The following is an 18,542-nucleotide window of genomic DNA, read 5'->3' on the forward strand; positions in this document are numbered from 1 at the left end:
TATTTCTGATAATATGGCTTTGTGCAACTTCTATTTACTTAATAGGAGGACCTTTTCAGAGAAGGCTATTCAGCTTTAAACAAACACCCATGCATTGTGCAGCAAACTCAGTAATTACAGCCCATTATCACACAGAGAAGCGGCACAGCCATAGAACGCCTGCTGTCCTTACAGCAAAGGAAAAAAAAAAGGAAAAAAGAAAACATGAAACCGATTGTGACAAGAGGCCCAAATGTTAGCCTCTTGTAATAAGCAAGAGGTGAAAATGTAATTATGGCAGAAAGGATCTGCAGTGGCCTATGGATGAGTACATTGCACTAATAGGGCGATTTGATGAGGGAAAGAGATTTCTGCATCAGCTATAATTATGACCTCTTCAGCAAAAGAAACTATACACCTTTATTTGTATGAATAGCAATTTAATATAATTCTTTAGGAGTAATGAATTGCACCACATTTACATCATGAGCTGAAGGCAGCCAAATGGGATAATTAATAGAAGAGTACAGAACATCACACGTGTCACCTAAAAACATGGAAACTAATAAGCACATACATATTTAATCATTATTTTCTAAGTGGTTATCTTGGTGGGGGCCACAGAGACAGTAGGCTATGAAGGCCAACCCAGTCAATTATTGCTTGATGAGGACTCAAACTCAATAAAGAAATACCAAAAGGAATATAGAATATATGTTGGGCATTGCTCAAGTAGGACATGAAAGGAATAGATATGAAATGAGCCTCCAAGAGTACATATGTGCGAGAGTCCAACTCTCCTCAGTTCAAAGAAGCACATTACACCATGGTATGCTCCTAGTGTAGAAAAGCTGTAGTATAAAAATAAGATGTACGAGATGAGGGACCTGAAAATGATAATGAAATTCTAACTCAAACTAAAATGCACATTAACACAAGACTATTTAAAGCTATATTTGTCTATCCCAGCCCATCGGAACAACCAAACAAGTAGGTAATTTAAAGAGGGGCTTCACCCTATAAACATTTTTTTTTTTCTAGCATTAAATTAAGCATAGTAGCGCGAGCTACAGTATGCCTTTATTTATTTTTTTTGCCCCGTACTCACTGTTTAATCCTATAGTGAAGATTCAGAATCCCCGCGGGGAATGGGCGTTCCTATCCAGAGGGAAGATGATTGACAGCCGGGTTTGGCGCGTCACGCTTCTCTGGAAATAGCCGAAATAGGACTTGGCTCTTCACGGCGCCTGCGCCTAGTCTGTGCGCAGGCGCTGTATAGCGCCGTGAAGAGCCGAGACCTACTCCGGCTATGTTCGGGGAGCGTGACGTGCCATAGCCGGCCGTCAATCATCTTCCCTCTGGATAGGAACGCCCATTCCCCGCGGGGAGTCTGAATCTTCACTATAGGATTAAACAGTGAGTACGGGGCAAAAATAAAAAATAAAGGCATATTGTAGCTCACGCTACTATGCTTAATTTAATGCTAGAATATTGTTATTGAGGGTGAACCACGCTTTAAGGTCTCGTCTACACTTGCATTGGGACCACTGGCCAAAATTCACCAGTTGTCTAGGTTGATGTCTAAGCCTGCCAAGTTTAGAAACAAGCCTTCTTCACAATGAGAGGGGGTACCCTGCTTGTCAGAGTGGCAAGAATGAATCGGTCCCTGCTGGGAGAACACAGTGATTCCCACAATAGCGGCTATATCCACTGGCAATAATTGCATACTAAAAATTTGACATGCTGGTTGTGTCCAAGTCAATCAATGGTACAATCAGCATGCCCATAGATGGACCGAATCTTGGCCGGTCTCTTGAAATCTATAGCTGATAAATGTAGTTTTTCCAACACAAAATAAGAAAACTTGTATGAGATTAGATGTGTTCCAATCAAAAGTTTTAACTGTCCAAAAAATAATATTAGACTGTGCCTCTTACATCAGGGCTCGACAAATTTGCTTGGAATCTAGGAGCCAGCTAACAAAGTTAGGAGCCAGGAACGAGCCCCGTCCCACCGAGCTCGTGTGCAGAAGCGAACGCATACATAAGTAGCACCCGCATATGAAAGCTTTGTTCAAATCACACATGTGAGGTATTGCCGTGATTGGTAGAGCGAGAGCAATAATTCTAGCCCTAGACCCATTCTGTAACTCAAAACATGCAACCTGTAGAATTTTTTAAACGTCACCTAAGGAGATTTTAAAGGGTAAAAGTTTGTTGCCATTCCACGAGCAGACGCAATTTTGAAGCGTGACATGTTGGGTATCAATTTACTCGGCGTAACATTATGTTTCACAATATAAAAAAAAAAACTGGGCTAACTTTACTGCTGTCTTATTTTTTAATTAAAAAGATGTATTTTTTCCCCAAAAAGTGCGCTTGTAAGACCGCTGCGCAAATACGGTGTGACAAAGTATTGCAACGACAGCCATTTTTTTCTCTAGGGTGTTAGAATAAAAAAAATTATATAATGTTTGGGGGTTCTAAGAGAAGGAACTTGTTGGGCAATGAAAATAGGCAGGGAAGCTTCATTAGCATTGCTGGTTGTCTTGTAATACCAACGGCCACCACAAGAGGGCACCAGATTCCAGAAAGAAGCATAGGCCTGCAGAAGGCCGCAAAGGCACGGCCTCAATTACTGGCTGGCGCGGCCGACGCGATCACGGGGAGGTGCGCACGGAGACAGGTTACCTCAGTCGCCAATTATAGTCGGAATTGCGACCTGGCGCCCGGGTTTGTCGAGCCCTGTCCCACATGTAATTAAAATTCAGACAGTGATGTAATAAAAGTTGATAAAACTGACCCATGCACATTAGAAACCCCACCATAGCGCTGAAGTACAACTTCTCACAAATGAAAGGATAAGTAATCAATATGTCTCAATGACCTCTAGTCACTAGGTAAACTCAGATTCAAGAAGTTCTATAGACCCCCAATCTGGAACCAGGGCTGTGGAGTCGGTAGATAAATGTTCCGACTCCTCAGTTTTATGTACTTCCGACTCCGACTCCGACTCCTCTGTATTAATATGCGAATGTATTTTATACATTCCTTGAGGGAAAGAAACGCAACCTACCACAGGACTACTGGCTGGGAAGCCAACAGTCTACTGTATTGCACAGTTTAAGCAAAAGGCAAACACAATGAAAACAATCAAGTGGCTGGATAGTAGCAGCAGGCATAAACATCAGGAACAGGATCTTTACCAGTTCAAAAATACAAACCACATTATTTGGTTGTTTTAGAACAAAAACAAAGCTTATCTATAATGAACCAAAAACAAAATCTGTAAAACCTAGAAATGGTTTATATTAATCTTGAAATGTAGTTCTAGGCTTAGCAAATGCAAATCAATTCAATGTAGAGTTCTAAGGAAGAGAATTGCCTCTGCCAGATCCTCTTTCATAGAGGCTCTTAAGTCAGACTTTATTATTTTTAGGGCTGAAAATAATCTTTCGACACTGACTTGGGTGGGTGGCATTGCAGTAACTATTCTGGCCACATCACCAACGATCTCTGGATAAACAAGGATGGCTTCTTCAACAGTAAGTTTTGATGAGCGATCATACTTTTCAACTTCTTTTAGTGCTTTATAAAACTCCTGTTGGAATTTTTTTATTTGGACACTTACTGGTTCTCTAACATGCGTTCCCTGTAAAAGCAGAACACAACACTATGGAAAGTATAAGTATTGCAGCTCCTAATTGTGCGTTGCGTGCCATATAGTGAAGCACATGAAAAGCATGCTTCTTCACGGTCACTTAACGTGTTCGTTTTGCGGTTACGTGAGGCACTGCATGCATTGGTCTTTATTCTTACAGTAGAGAAGTCATTAATTATAACGTTTTGTGAATTGGGACATTTAAACTTGCTTTTTTTTTTATTATTCCAATCTAAATTTAGTAGGAGTCGGAGTCGGTGCATTGTTTGCCGACTCCGACTCCAGGTACCCAAAATTTCCCCCGACTCCTCGACTCCGACTCCACAGCCCTGTTTGGAACAGTTCAAGTATAGTTGCATACATGCAATCCATGGATTTAAACTCTTGACAGTGAGGCGCTGGGTATAAAATCAGTGCACATCATGCAGTGGCGTCTCACACAATAGACGATGAGCATCCCTGGGCATCAACAAGTGTAACTCGCTGTGTATCAAACAAGTTCAACAGCAGAGGAGCTGAAAGATAATGATCGGTCCATGGGTGGCTTGTTCTCATAGGGCAAGGCACACAGCCCTTGAGTATGAACAATGTCATGTTCCAATCATTTCCAGCTCACAAAAAAACATGCATCCCGATGTTATAATCAATCATCACGGTAGGAACATCTTATTATTCAAAAACAAAAAAAAAAGTAGGTCTAGAAGCAAGAACTTGGCATCTAATAACTTCTGTGCTCATTTTAAAAGATGCTTTTAAATCCAGGAAATGAGGCTGCAGTCTAAACAAGTCTAAATCCCATGGATGAATTGAGACCCATATGGAGGATTCAATTTATTTGCTGATCCAAGAAATGAAATGATTTGTGTATGACTTCCCGCTGACAAACCTTCAACTGGTGCCACGATTGCTAATAGAAGTGCTGTTTTTACCATTAGGGGACCTGGCGTGACGCCCTCTTCTATTTTTTGGTGTGAAAAACCTGAATTATGGATATAAAAGTTTATTTTGGCACTCAATATTTTTGTAGGCATCACAGTGGGGGGAAAACAGATTACACACTGAACAATGTTCAAACTAGTTACACTTTGAAAAAAAAAAAAAAATAAATGCTTTCTACAAACAGGGGTAACTGTAAATCTGTATTGAAAAGAAAAAAAAAAGTTTTAAATATAGAAGATCAAATGACATAACTTTGTGCTCATTTAAAAAGGCTCTGTCACCAACAGGCAAAAGCACATATAAGTCATGTGACGGTATTGGTATGATATCCCCGTCAAACAGTCCCTTCTTCCCATAACGAAAATCACCCAATATTCCACAAGTAGGAGTCCATGGAATCGCCCCAATAAGCCACACATGAGTCCAGGCTTACTGCTAGAACAAGACACTTTAATGACACAACACTCAGCTTATATGTGGTTACAACCTGTTAGGAACAATGAAATCTCCGCCCCCCCTCACACAGTGGGGGTTCCCATACAGATTATAGGAGACACGTCGGAGCCGACCATGCAGACACATTTCTTTAGATAATGACATCAGTGGAGGTAATTACTACACTGAAGCAATCAGAATAATTAACATACCACTTATCTAATCATTTAGCCTGATGATACAATACACATCTTTTAAGGGTAAACACAGATCTTCTTCACACAACACAATAGATCAATTAACCTTTAGAATAGTGAGGGGACATTAGCACTTCAATAACCTGTTAGCAGAGGAATGAATCACACATGAAATCCCTTTCTACCTCTAACACACACACATGGCTAGCAGGGAGAATTAAACTGAGACATATAGGCAAATGCATCACAAGTCAAGTACAGTAAGGCCTCATTCACACTTGGCGGACTCCGTCGCTACAGGCCCGTCTGATTTTGAATGAAGATCTGAATTATTCATAGACCCTAGTGGAAGTGTTTTGGCCAGATGAGGCCAAAATCAAGCTCTTTGGCATCAACTCAACCCACCGTGTTTGGAAGAGGAGGAATGCTGCTATGACCCCAAGAACACTATCCCTACCTTCAAACATGGAGGAGGAAACATTATGCTTTGGGCGTGTTTTTCTGTTAAGGGGACAGGATAACTTCACCACATCAAAAGGGATGATGGATGGGGCCATGCACTGTCAAATCTTGGGTTAAAACCTCCTTCCCTCAGCCAGGGCATTGAAAATGGGTTGTGGATGGTTATTCCAGCATGACAATGACCCAAAACACACAGCCAAGGCAACAAAAGAAGTGTGTCTCAAGAAGAAGCACATTAAGGTCCTGCAGTGGCCTAGCCAGTCTCCAGACTTTAACCACTTAAGACCCGGACCATTATGCAGGTTAAGGACCTTGCCCCTTTTTGCGATTCGGCACTGCGTCGCTTTAACTAACAATTGCGCGGTCGTGCGACGTGGCTCCCAAACAAAATTGGCGTTCTTTATTTTCCCACAAATAGAGCTTCCTTTTGGTGGTATTTGATCACCTCTGCAGTTTTTATTTTCTGCGCTATAAACAAAAATAGAGCGACAATTTTGAATTTTTTTTTTATATTTTTTACTTTTTGCTATAATATGCCCCAAAAATATATAAAAAAAAATTTCCTCAGTTTAGGCCGATACATATTCTTCTACCTATTTTTGGTAAAAAAATAAATAAATAAAAAATTGCAATAAGCATTTATCGATTGGTTTGCACAAAATGTATAGTGTTTACAAAATAGGGGATATTTTTATTGCATTTTTATTAATAATTTTTTTTTTACTTTTAATGGCGGCGATCAGCAATTTTTTTCTTGACTGTTCACTGACACTTTTTTTCCCCAACTGTTGTTGTTTAGATCACTGACACTGCCACAATGAAGAACGGGGAAGATGTGTTTACACACACCTCTCCCCGCTCTTCAGCTTTGGTGACCGATCGCGGGACGCCGGCAGCAATCGAGTCACGCGGGCACGGTCATGGAGCTTCGGACCACGGCTGGGCTTAAAGAGACACAGGTACGTAATTGTGCCCAGCTGTGCCATTCTGCCGACGTATATCGCGTGAATGGGTCCTTAAGTGGTTAAAGTGAAGTTCCACCCAAAAGTGGAACTTACACTTATCCGATTCCTCCCCCTCCGGTGCCACATTTGGCACCTTTTGGGGGGGGGGGGGAACAGGTACCCGTTTTTTTTTTTTACAGGTACCCTGTCTCCACTTCTGGGAGACCGAGCGGTGGCAAATTACATAAGCAGCTTGGTCCCCCTCTTTCTCCCTCCCTTTCTGCAATGCCAGTGAGTGCGCGGCCAGGTTCGCTTACCCGCAATGGCGGCTGCAGCACCTGACCAGCCAATGTAAACATCCGCTGCGGCGCGAACATCGCTGGACTCCAGAACAGGCAAAATCGCTAAAAGTTGGCAGCTACAGTATGTATAGCTGCTGACTTTTTAAAGGGGTGGGCGTAACTCCACTTTAATCCCTCGGAAAATATGTGGAGGGAGCTGAGGGTTCGAGCTACCAAACATCAACCTCGAAACCTTAATGACTTGCAGAGGACCTACAAAGAGGAGTTGGACAAAATCCCTCCTGAGAGGTGTGCAAACCTGGTGGCCAACTACAAGAAACCTCTAACTTCCAACAAGGGTTTTGCCACCAAGTACCAAGTCAAGTTTTGCGAAGGGGTCAAATACTTATTTCACTCATTAAAATGCAAATAAATGTATAACTAAATTTATAACTTTTAAAAAAAAAAAAGTGTTTTTCTGGATATTTTTGTTGTTATTCTGTCTCTCATTGTTAAAAAAAACCTACCATTAAAATTATAGACTGATAATTTCTTTGTCAGTGGGCAAACGTACAAAATCAGCAGGGGATCAAATACATTTTTCCCCTTATTGTACTATTATCATTGAAAGTAAAAGTAAAAAGGAAATTTCAAATTTTGGGGGTAAATTTTCCAACGGTGACCTGGGGGTCCCCAAGAGATTCCCATAGTTTGCAGGGATTTCCTCTCACTTCCGGTTGTGGCTATGGGACAGAAAGTGAATGAAAATCTCCCTAATGGGACACATATGGCAAAAATTAAACCGACTCCCTATCCAAAATAAAACAAAAAACAAAAAAAGGTTTTGCTGTAGTGCACATGAGGATGACTTTACCAGTCTTCTGTTCCTTCCTTGGCCAGTCAGCAGACTAGGTAAAGGAAAAGGGAGCAAAAAGTGCATTTCTTAGCTGCAACAAAGGAAACAGGAATTCTAACTTACCTGCAAATTCGTTATCTTGTAGTACAGTACATAGGCAATTATTTATAGATGACCGTGGGGTCTTGTGATGAAAGCAGATGTCAGACCCCTGTCCTTTTTACCAACTCATGACAAAGGACTGGCCAATCTCACACTGTGCCGTCACTTACGTCACAACGCAACTCTCAGCTGCACCCCGAGCAAAGATTTTCCAGCTTGCAGGCCTACAATCTAAGTGCCAGTAGCCTAAGAGTGATTGTCACTGCATTAAGTTAATTAAGCAATAAACCTGTTAAACTTCAAACTGCCACCAGATAGCTTTTGGGCCTATTAACCCTTCACAATATTAGCAAGAACAATAATGAAAGATAAACGTCTGTACACCACAGACAGGTATGTTCAGAGATTGATCATATACAGTAGTACTCAAGAGACAGGAAATTTTAAAATCCTTAGAGACGGAGGCCCGAATTCACGTAGGAGATACGACGTCTTATCTTTGAGTCTGAGGCGTCGCATCTTGGCGCCTGATTCAAAGAATCAGATACGCCAGAATTTGTATAAGATACGACCAACGTAAGTCTCCTACGCCGTCGTATCTTAACTGCATATTTACGCTGGCCGCTAGGGGCGTGTACGCTGATTTACGCCTAGAAATATGTAAATCAGCTAGATACGCCAATTCACGAACGTACGCCCGGCCGTCGCATTACGCCGCTTACGTTAGGCTTTTTCCGGCGTAAAGTTACCCCTGCTATATGAGGCGTATATGAGGTGTACCAATGTTAAGTATGGACGTCGGGCCAGCGTCGAATTTTCCGTTGATTACGTCGTTTGCGTAAGTCGTTCGTGAATAGGGCTGTGTGTAATTTACGTTCACGTCAAAAGCATTGGCTTATTGCGGGTTAATTTGGAGCATGCGCACTGGGATACTTTCACGGACGGCGCATGCGCCGTTCGTAAAAAAGCATCATTTACGTGGGGTCACAATACATTTACATAACACACGCCCACATCTTCCACATTTGAATTAGGCGGGCTTACGCCGGCCTATTTACGCTGCGCCGCCGCAACTTTGGTTTATGAATACTGCACTTGCCTGTCAAAGTTGCGGAGGCGTAACGTAAATTGGATACGTTACGCCCGCACAAAGATGCGCTCTTCTATGGGAATCCGGGCCGGAGAGTTTTGAACACTTTTCAAAAAAGTTTAATAATAAGGTCAAAATAGTGCAAAAAAAATATTTACAGAAAAAGGGTGTTACAAAGAAATAAAGAGACAATAAAAAAAGAGAAATAAAAAAAGTTGAAAAGGAAGAATACTTGCCATGCCCTGGTTTTAGCAGAGACCAGTGAAAAAAGCAAAAACAGTACAGTGGCTCTCACAAATCCTGTTTGGTGTTCCTTGGTTAGATGATAACGAGAGCGGTCAACATCAGAAGAAGCCTCCCTTTTCTCCGATAGCAAAGGGGTGTTGTCAGAGACCATCTGACCATTTGCGTGGATGAAGAGTGGCCATTGTGTTAATGACTGTATCATGGCCCTCCCTTACAGTTTTATATGAATATTAATATCTTCCAATATGTACAGGTTGCATTCTGGAAACTGGTAGATTAGCATTAAATTTTGGGTCCAGGGATACTAAACACAGGGTATCTCGGATAAGCATGTCACCATGGCATATCAAGTGATGACTTTGGTTGAGAAATAGGAGTAGGAGAAAAGGTGGGGCATTTTTTAGATGGATCCATTAAAGCCATAATACTGTATGTCATAGAAATTGTAACAGATGCAGAGAATTATGCTTTTGTCAAATAGCCCACTTACTGCATACTGAAATAAAACTAGAATCAGATGCTGTAGGCAATGTTAAAACCGGTTCCTGCTCCAGTGCAAGGGATGCTTTATCACTCTGAGGCCGAGTATGAGCGGGCTTTTGGCAGAGTGAATGTTGGTCTGCTGTTTAGAGTTGGCTCCCTTTCACCAAGTCTCTGCCATAGCTACAAGTAAGGGTGGTTCCCTGTGGGGAACTCACAAAGTAGAGTGTGGGAGATAGGGTAGGAGTGTGTGAAAGGAGTAATAGGTAACCCGGGTGTAGACCATCTTGCAACAAACCTTTGCGGTGAAAGGATGGGAGGAGGCGCCTCATTACCTTAAATGGGCTCCAGACGGAATTGGAGTAATACAACATCTGCTCATCCATCTAACACTAAACTCTGAGTGGATGAATTTTAGAGTAAAGTATGAAAACTTTACACCATAAAGTAAATACATTGCAAGCAGTCCCGTTTTACACAGTAACAGTCAAAAATACAGGGTGACCCTGCCTTACCTGTTCATGATGCTGGACAGTGTATAAAGTCCAGGCTTTGCTTGTCACTTTGGTCATCCCTACAAATAATTCATTGTGACTGACCACAGCCCTGAACCTGTATAGCACTCTGCTACGTTACAACCAAAAGACACAGGATCCAGTTCCCAAAACAACATTATAGGCTATACCCAAAAAGTGGTTCCCAAGGTTGCACCGATCAGAATACACTGCTTCTGTAGGCAATGAGGATGAAGAATATTTAAAATAATAATAAATTGATATAATAAAGTAGCAAACCTGGTCTATCACCTACAGAAAATAAAAACAAAACCGAGGACTCATGGAGTGGGGTAGAGAGGCTCATCCCGGGGAAAAAAAAATGTGAGGGTGCGGGGGGCAATAGTGTCCTCAAAAGCTTGCCAGTGTCCAATCTCCTGAAAGTATGAGCCTTTATTGGTATAGACCTATGAATACCTTACCTGTGTATTGTACTATACAATTAATATAGTTGAGTTATCCTACTAGCTGTGCAATATGATGAGGCTGGGTAAATCTTAGAATTTGACAGACAGAACACACAAATCCTTTGGCAGTCAAGAAACCTTATAAAGACGTATATTTATGAAAGTATATATATTTAGACGTTTACCTTTAGAGTTTATGTGTTAAAGGAATATACTACAGTGTTATATAGGAAGACTATTGCCCCAAATGGATAATTCCATTCTGAAATCACTTGCAATGTTTGAATTTTATATAAAAGCAAAGATTGTTGTGATAAAATTCCCGGGAATAGTGGAATAATTTGTTCTTGAAACTAAACCCTCATTGAAGGCAATGCACTAAAGTGCTTATGTGCACACAATTCAAGTGGTCAATACATCTGAAGCATTGGGTAGGGCATGAAGAAAGGGAAGACCAAAGTATCAAAGCAAATAAAAGCAACATTTTGCTTACACATTTAAAGAGTACAATCTTCCACACACTACTTGTACAGATAAAATACCTTCAGTTACGGGTTGCAGCTTGGTAGAGCGCTCAGAATCTGGGGAGTGGAGTGGTTCAGGTTCTTTCAGACATTCCAGCTGCAGAAAGGGGTCGTAGTCTTCAGATGCCAGATCTGAAAGGCTCATGGGAAAGTACCGTGGATTGCTAAAATGCTGGGAGCCATAGACACAGTCATGCAAGACCTGCAGAGTACAAATCATATTAATTATATTAGCACAAAAAAAAAATAAAAAAAATAAGTAATATGTAACATTTTAACTACATTTACTGCAAACTTTAACAAGCTGCAATACGACCTTAATATGTAATTGTAATCGTCTCCACTGCAGGCCGCATCCATGTTCACCCCCGGGGCCACGAACTCTGTCTCTGTGACTGGCCAGAGCCCTGTGACGTCCCTCCCGCACTTGTGGGCGGGAGCCGCCAGTCACAGCACTTGCTCGTGAAGAAATGGCACAGGGGGTCGTTTCTTTACAACGTATGCGTCAGTGACTTAATCGACGCAAAACACAGTAAATATTCCCTACACGACGCACATTTAGGAGATAGTTACATTACCTATAGGTACAACTTCCACCGTGAGGTTTACAATCTCTTTAAGCAGCAGGCTTCTAATGGGGCACACTATGGTAGTACAGACAGTGCAAATAGGCCTGCTACCTTGCCAGGGTCCCATTCTGCCTTAACGAATAAGTTCACTTTAAAAAAAAAATGCCTTTTTATAAAAAAAAAATTTGCAAGTAAAAAATGTGCTTTTACTTTTTTTTGAGCCTGGAAGGCATTGCACCAGCAATCAGCAGATGCCATAGAGATCTCCTGCAGACTGTCAGTGTGAGCCGTCTGCCTGTATACCATACGGCAGGGAGTTTCGCACTTACAGGAAGAATCAATGAACTACCAAGGCACTGTGGTAGTAGAACAACAAGCCGACATTTGCAAAGGATGTCGGTACTTATAGTTAATTCACAGAACTCTGTTAATGAATGACGTGGCCGTGTGGGCTGTGCTCTATTCAAGAAGTGATGGCTAGTAAAAGGAACTTCTCACAGTACCGCTGTCACAGGGAGAGTGGGAAGTGGGGAGTGGCTGCAACCGTTTTTAAAGTGGAACATGAAAGGGTTGTAAAGGTAAAAGTTTTTTCACCTTGATGCATTCTATGCATCAAGGTAAAAAAAACATCCGACAATACCGCCCCCCTGTTTTACTTACCTGACCCCTCGAAAGTCCCGCTCGCCCCCGACATCATCTTCGCCGGTCAGTCTGGCCGTTGATTGGTTACAGTGAATAGAAAGCAGCACAGCCATTGGCTCGCGCTGCTGTCAATCACATCCGATGACGCAGCGCGCCGGGGCCGAGTGATACAGTGGCCGCCGGCTGTATCACGGGAGTGCGCCTGCAAGAACTCAACACCATGCGGGCACGCTCGCATGAAGGTGTTGAGTCCTTGCGAGGGGGAGCCAAGACAGCTGCCGAGGGACCCCAGAAGACCAGGTTCAGGGCCACCCTGTGCAAAACGAGCCGCACAGTGGAGATAAGTATAACATGTTTGTTATTTAAAAAAAAAAAATGTATCTTTAGTGATCCTTTAACCTTTAAAAACCACTTGCCGACCACCTAACTGGGAAAATACGTCATTACTTTGATGTTCGAATACTCGGGTTATTGCGGTAGCTAGATACCATAACCCCATAGGTGTGCGCAGCCTATTGCATTAGGGTGTGCACAAAGTTTAAACGCACATAAATGCCACCTGCTGTCACAGGAAGGAAGCTCCGGTGGTGGGAGACAGTTGATTGGGACCATATTATGTTGCACCCTAAAAACGGGTGTAATGTGTTCCTAGAGTTGAACCTAGCCTTTAATATAATGGGGGGCATTTACACTGGCGACTGGCACCCCAACCACGCTCCTGGTGCCGCCCCTGGATAATGCTACAACACATATCATGATTAGGGTGTGCCCAGACACACCCGGCACATTCTGTGCGCACACCTATGCATAACCCCAATATTTTATTTTCCCTTTGGCGATTTTCTTTCAGATAAAAGTGATCCCTGCGGCAGATTCGCTGCAGAATCGCTTTTAGTAGCGTAGGGTGAGGTGCCCCTCCCACCGTATCCCAGGCTTATGTTACCAATCTCTGAGCCTGGGAACCATCCAGCGCCCACATTGTCTTCCCATTTAATAAGTGCGGGACGTTCGCAAAAGTCCTACAAGCAGCATCTTTGGGGCGGTTTGGAAACGCTGTATACAGAAGAATCGCTGGCTGTAAAAGATGACACCCAGATCATGGTTGTAGCCTCAACCATATTCTCAGTACAACCGCTTCACTACCAGGATGTATATATATATAAATATACACACACACACACACACACACACACACACACACACACAGGCCGGTATTTAGGAGTTAAAGCCAATCAACACCTCAGTATTTGTTTTTTTGCCATCAGTAACGTTAGAAGTACACAGAGTAGAGGATCATACCATCGGATCCAGTGTGGATGTCATCCTTGTAATTAAAGATTTATTTGCAAAATAAGGCTTCAGTACTGTTGGCATTGGCTTGAATTCAGATTATTTCAAAAATACACTAACTAAATGATATAGCACTCTCATAAAAGGGTTTAAATAGTATTTAGCCTGAAGGTTAAAACGCTTTGATTTCTCCACAGCACATGGATCCAGCAATCGCCTTTAATATCCGTCTCATAATCCGATGTGACAAAGTTTATGTCTCTAATGTCTAAGAGCTGTAATTTAAGGCAATCAAGTAACACAGGGCAATCTGTCTCTCTGGCATTACTGAATATAGCTTCCGGTTTTCAATAAACCTTACAGTGGTTCTACAGACAGATATAATTATCTTCTCCAACACAAAATGCACTGGTGCCAAAGTGTAGGAGAAACCTCACACAAGAAATTCAGGTACATTTCCATAAGGACAATCAAAGTGCACTTCTATTTCTCACCCACCCCAACCTCTGCCCTAGATACATAGGGGATCAATATTAATAATTTATGTTAATAATTAGGCCCAAAGTTTTTCTGGCCCTACTTGTAGTTCACAGAAGTGCACTTTGTTCTGCATTCCTGTGACCCATATTCAGCAGACAGCCGGCTAACACCCACTGCTGGCTGACGTCACTTTAATGTTGGGATCCACCGAGATGCCTGGACCTGCCGCTGGCTCAGCCTCTTAGCGAGCTGCTGGTAGACCGAGCCAAGTTCTCCCATCTCCTCCACAGCCAGGCGTTACAGTGAGCACTGGAGGGGCAAAGCAGAGAGCCAGTGACTAACACTCACCAACTCTTTGCTCACTGAAGACGAAAAACTGAGAGATCAGCAGACTTTGATCGATTAGTTCTCGGTCTTAAAGGCAGCAGGTAACCAATGCTGCATCCACCTAGGTGAGTATGTTTTTTTTCTATTATTGTTTCTTGAATTTTTCTTTTAAAGGGTAAGTTCACCTTTACAAAAAAAATCTGTAATGTAAGCTTACACAGGACCCCCACCTTGCCCCCCCAGTCCCGCTGACCTGCATGGAGGCGATCACCTGGTCTGAGCCTCGGTATAGCCACCTCACAGCTCCGGGGCTTAGAAATCCCAGGAACTTGATCTCCTAAACGTACCCCCTCAACAGGTACGTTTAGAAGCATTCTAATTGGACAGCACTGAAGAACCCGCATAGCCCATCCTCTCAGCGGGGAAGAAGAGGAGAGAAAGCCGAGAGGATTTCTAAGCGCCGTGAGGCGGTTATATTGAGGCTCAGAATGGGTGATCGCTGCCATGCAGGTAATCGGGATGGGACAGGTTGGGGGGGGGGGGGGCGGCCTGAGTAAGTTTACCTTACAGATTTTTCACTTTAAGTAAACATGCAATAAATAGCTGGATATTATATTAAATAAAAACGGCAACTGCACTTTACCTTATATGCACAGTTCAACACAGAATTTTCCCTTCCCTGATTTTCAGTGCCAGCATGCCGCACTGGCTTTAGTAAAACTGATAAGGGCAGTGCCATCAGCCAATCCAGGAGCGAGAGCAGCAAGGACACCACTAACTGCAAAAAGAGCATAAAAAGAACAGTTTAGCAAATCAAATCAGTGCAGGGACAAGATCATCTAATGTTCAGGGAGAAGATGCCAAACAAATGAGGAATATGTCAGCAAAAATCCTTTTCAAGCTAAAATTCTCCTCAAAACAAAATCCCCCCTTTCAGTGCGAAACTGCCCTCCCAGCACAAGACTTTGTCCCTCCCTCCCCATCCTAGCTCAAATCCTTTCCCTTCCCAAATCACCCCCCCCCCCCCTCCAAAAAAAATCCCTTCACAAATACTCTACCCCTCAAGTTTCTCTGCCAAGCACAAGTCCCCCCTGCACAAATCCTCCATCCTTCTCAAACTGCCCCTCATAGCACAAATCCTGCAGGAGCGCTGCAGTGGCATGAGAGAGCACAGCCCGCACCTCCTCCAGGCTCTTTCTTGATCTCGCTTCGATATCCCATGCTAAGCTGACAGGAGTAGTGATGCTGCTGTGAGTACTCGTTTTGCGGCAGCAACTCTCCATGTGGTGCTGCCCCCCTGCCTCACATGATTCCTGCACCCAGCTGGCCCTCCTGCTACACCCCCCCCCCCCCCCCCAAGTCTCAAGTCTCGGCCCTGTACCAAATACATGCAACTCCAGCATACATTCATATTTAATGAGTGAATGTACAGAATTATCATATACTGTAAATACAAACCCCAACATACGATCACATTCATTGAGTGCATGCACAGCACTGTCCTATAAACTCCAACACATACTCAGATTCAGATTCATGAAGTGCGTGCAAAGCAGTAACGCATTTCTGAAGGAAAAAAAGTAATTTAAAATCATTTGCGGCTATAATGAATTGTCGGCTCCTGGCAATTCAGAGAAAAGTCATTCATAAAAAAAAAAAAGCTGGGGTCCCCCCAAATTCAATTACCAGGCCCTTCAGGTCTGGTATGGATATTAAGGGGAACCCTGCCGTCAATTTAAAAAAAAAATGACATGGGGTTCCCCCCAAATATCCATTCCGGTCTGGTGTGGATTCTAAGGGGAACTCCACCACAAATGTAAAAAAAAAAAAAAAAAAAAAAGGCGTGGAGTTCCCCCAAAAATCCACACCAAACCCCTTATCCGAGCACGTACCAGGCCACATGCCCTTAACATTGGGAGGATGCTTTTGGGGGTCTGTGACCCCTCAAAGCACCATGTCCCCATGTTGATGGGGACAAGGGCCTCATCCTCACAACCCTTGCCCGGTGGTTGTGTGGGTCTGCGGGCGGGGGGCTTATCGGAATTTGGAAGACCCCTTTAACAAAGGGGACCCCCAGATCTCTGCACAAATTGGTCATAAAATGTGATCTGATCTTCACCTAAGTCACAACAATACACAATCACAGTCTGCTTAAACAAATAACAAACAAAGAATTAAATGTTACCATGTTTTTATTGAACACACCATGTAAACATTCACAGTGCATGTGTAAAAAGTATGCGAACCCTTGGATTTAATAACTGTGGTTGAACCTCCTTTGGCAGCATAACTTCAACCAAACGTTTCCTGTAGTTGCAGATCAGACGTGCACAACGGTCAGGAGTAATTTTTGACCATTCCTCTTTACAGAACGGTTTCAGTTCAGAAATATTCTTGGGATGTCCGGTGTGAATCGCTTTCTTGAGGTCATGCCACAGCTTCTCAATCAGGTTGAGGTCAGGACTCTGACTGGGCTACTCCAGAAGCGTATTTTATTCTGTTTAAGCCATTCTGTTGTTGATTTACGTCTATGCATTAGGTCGTTCGTATTCCTTCGATGATAGCAATCTGTCCAGGCCCTGACACATCAAAGCAGCCCCAAACCATGATGCCCCCACCACCATACTTCACAGTTGGGATGAGGTTTTCATGTTGGTGTTCTGTGCCTCTTTTTCTCCACACATAGTGTTGTGTGTTTCTTCCAAACAACTCAACTTTGGTTTCATCTGTCCACAGTATCATTTGCCAGTACTGCTGTGGAACATCCAGGTGCTCTTGTGCAAACTGTAAACGTCCAGCAATGTTTTTTTTGGACAGCAGTGGCTTCCTCTGTGGTATGCTCCCGTGAAATCCATTCTTGTTCAGTGTTTTACGTATTGTAGATTCGCTAACAGGGATGTTAGCATATGCCAGAGACTTTTGTCTTTAGCCGACACTCTAGGATTCTTCTAAACCTCATTGAGCAGTCTACGCTGTGCTCTTTCAGTCATCTTTACAGGACGGCCACTCTTGGGGAGAGTAGCAGCAGTGCTGAACTTTCTCCATTTATAGACAACTTGTCTTACAGTGGACTGATGAACAGCAAGGCTTTTGGAGATACTTGTATAACCCTTTCCAGATTAATGCAAGTCAACAATTCTTAATAGTAGGTCTTCTGAGAGCTCTTTTGTGCGAGGCATCATTCACATCAGGCAATGATTCTTGTGAAAAGCCCAGAACTAGTGTGTTTTTTTATAGGGCAGAGCAGCTGTAACCAACACCTCCCATCTCATTGATTGGAGTGAGGTTCCAGCCAACAGGAGTCCAATTAGCTCTTGGAGATGTCTCTAGTCTAGGGGTTCATATACTTTTTCCACCTGCACTGTGAATATTTACATGGTATGTTCAATAAAAACATGGTAACATTTAATTTTTGGTGTGTTATTAGTTTAAGCAGACTGTGATTGTCTATTGTTGTGACTTAGATGAAGATCAGGCCACATTTTATGCAGAAATCCATATCATTCCAAAAGGGTTCACATACTTTTTATTGCAACTGTACGTCAGCAGAATGGCATGGCTGGGCAAAGTGACGTATATATACACGTCACTTTGACTTTCCCACCCTGCGGACGCATTCTCCGTGACCGCGGGACTTGCAGACTTCATGTTCTTCATGATCGCCGCCATTACTAGTAAAAAAAATTATTAATAAAAATGCCATAAAACTATCCCCTATTTTGTAGACACTATAACTTTTGCGCAAACCAATCAATATACCCTCATTGTGATTTTTTTTTTTACCAAAAATATTTAGAAGAATACATATCGGCCTAAACTGAGAATTGTTTTTTATATATATATATTTTTGGGGGATATTCATTATAGCAAAAAAAAAAAAAAATGCAATATTTTTTACAATTGTCACTCTATTTTTGTTTATAGCATAACAAATTAAAACCGCAGAGGTGATCAAATGGCACCAAAAGAAAGCTCCATGTGGAAAAAAAAAGTGTCAATTTTGTTTGGGAGCCACATCGCCCGACTGCGCAATTGTCAGTTAGAGCGACGCAGTGCCGAATCGCAAAAAGGGGCCAGG

General features: G+C 42.6%; 1 protein-coding gene across 13 annotated transcripts in view; it reads right to left on the bottom strand.

The window, feature by feature from the left end:
* The window catches only part of RALGAPA1 (Ral GTPase activating protein catalytic subunit alpha 1), a 290,205-nt gene that overhangs the window by 87,513 nt on the left and 184,150 nt on the right, over window positions 1-18,542 (bottom strand). For all 13 annotated transcript variants that reach the window (XM_040333074.1, XM_040333068.1, XM_040333064.1 and 10 more), the window contains 2 exons: window positions 15,108-15,242; window positions 11,175-11,358 (listed from right to left, as the gene is read on the bottom strand). In XM_040333074.1, the coding sequence (XP_040189008.1) occupies window positions 11,175-11,358; window positions 15,108-15,242 (319 nt within the window). The remainder of the gene's footprint in view (window positions 1-11,174; window positions 11,359-15,107; window positions 15,243-18,542) is intronic.

The sequence above is a fragment of the Rana temporaria genome, chromosome 13 (genome assembly GCF_905171775.1).
Source record: "Rana temporaria chromosome 13, aRanTem1.1, whole genome shotgun sequence".
Taxonomy (NCBI): domain Eukaryota; kingdom Metazoa; phylum Chordata; class Amphibia; order Anura; family Ranidae; genus Rana; species Rana temporaria.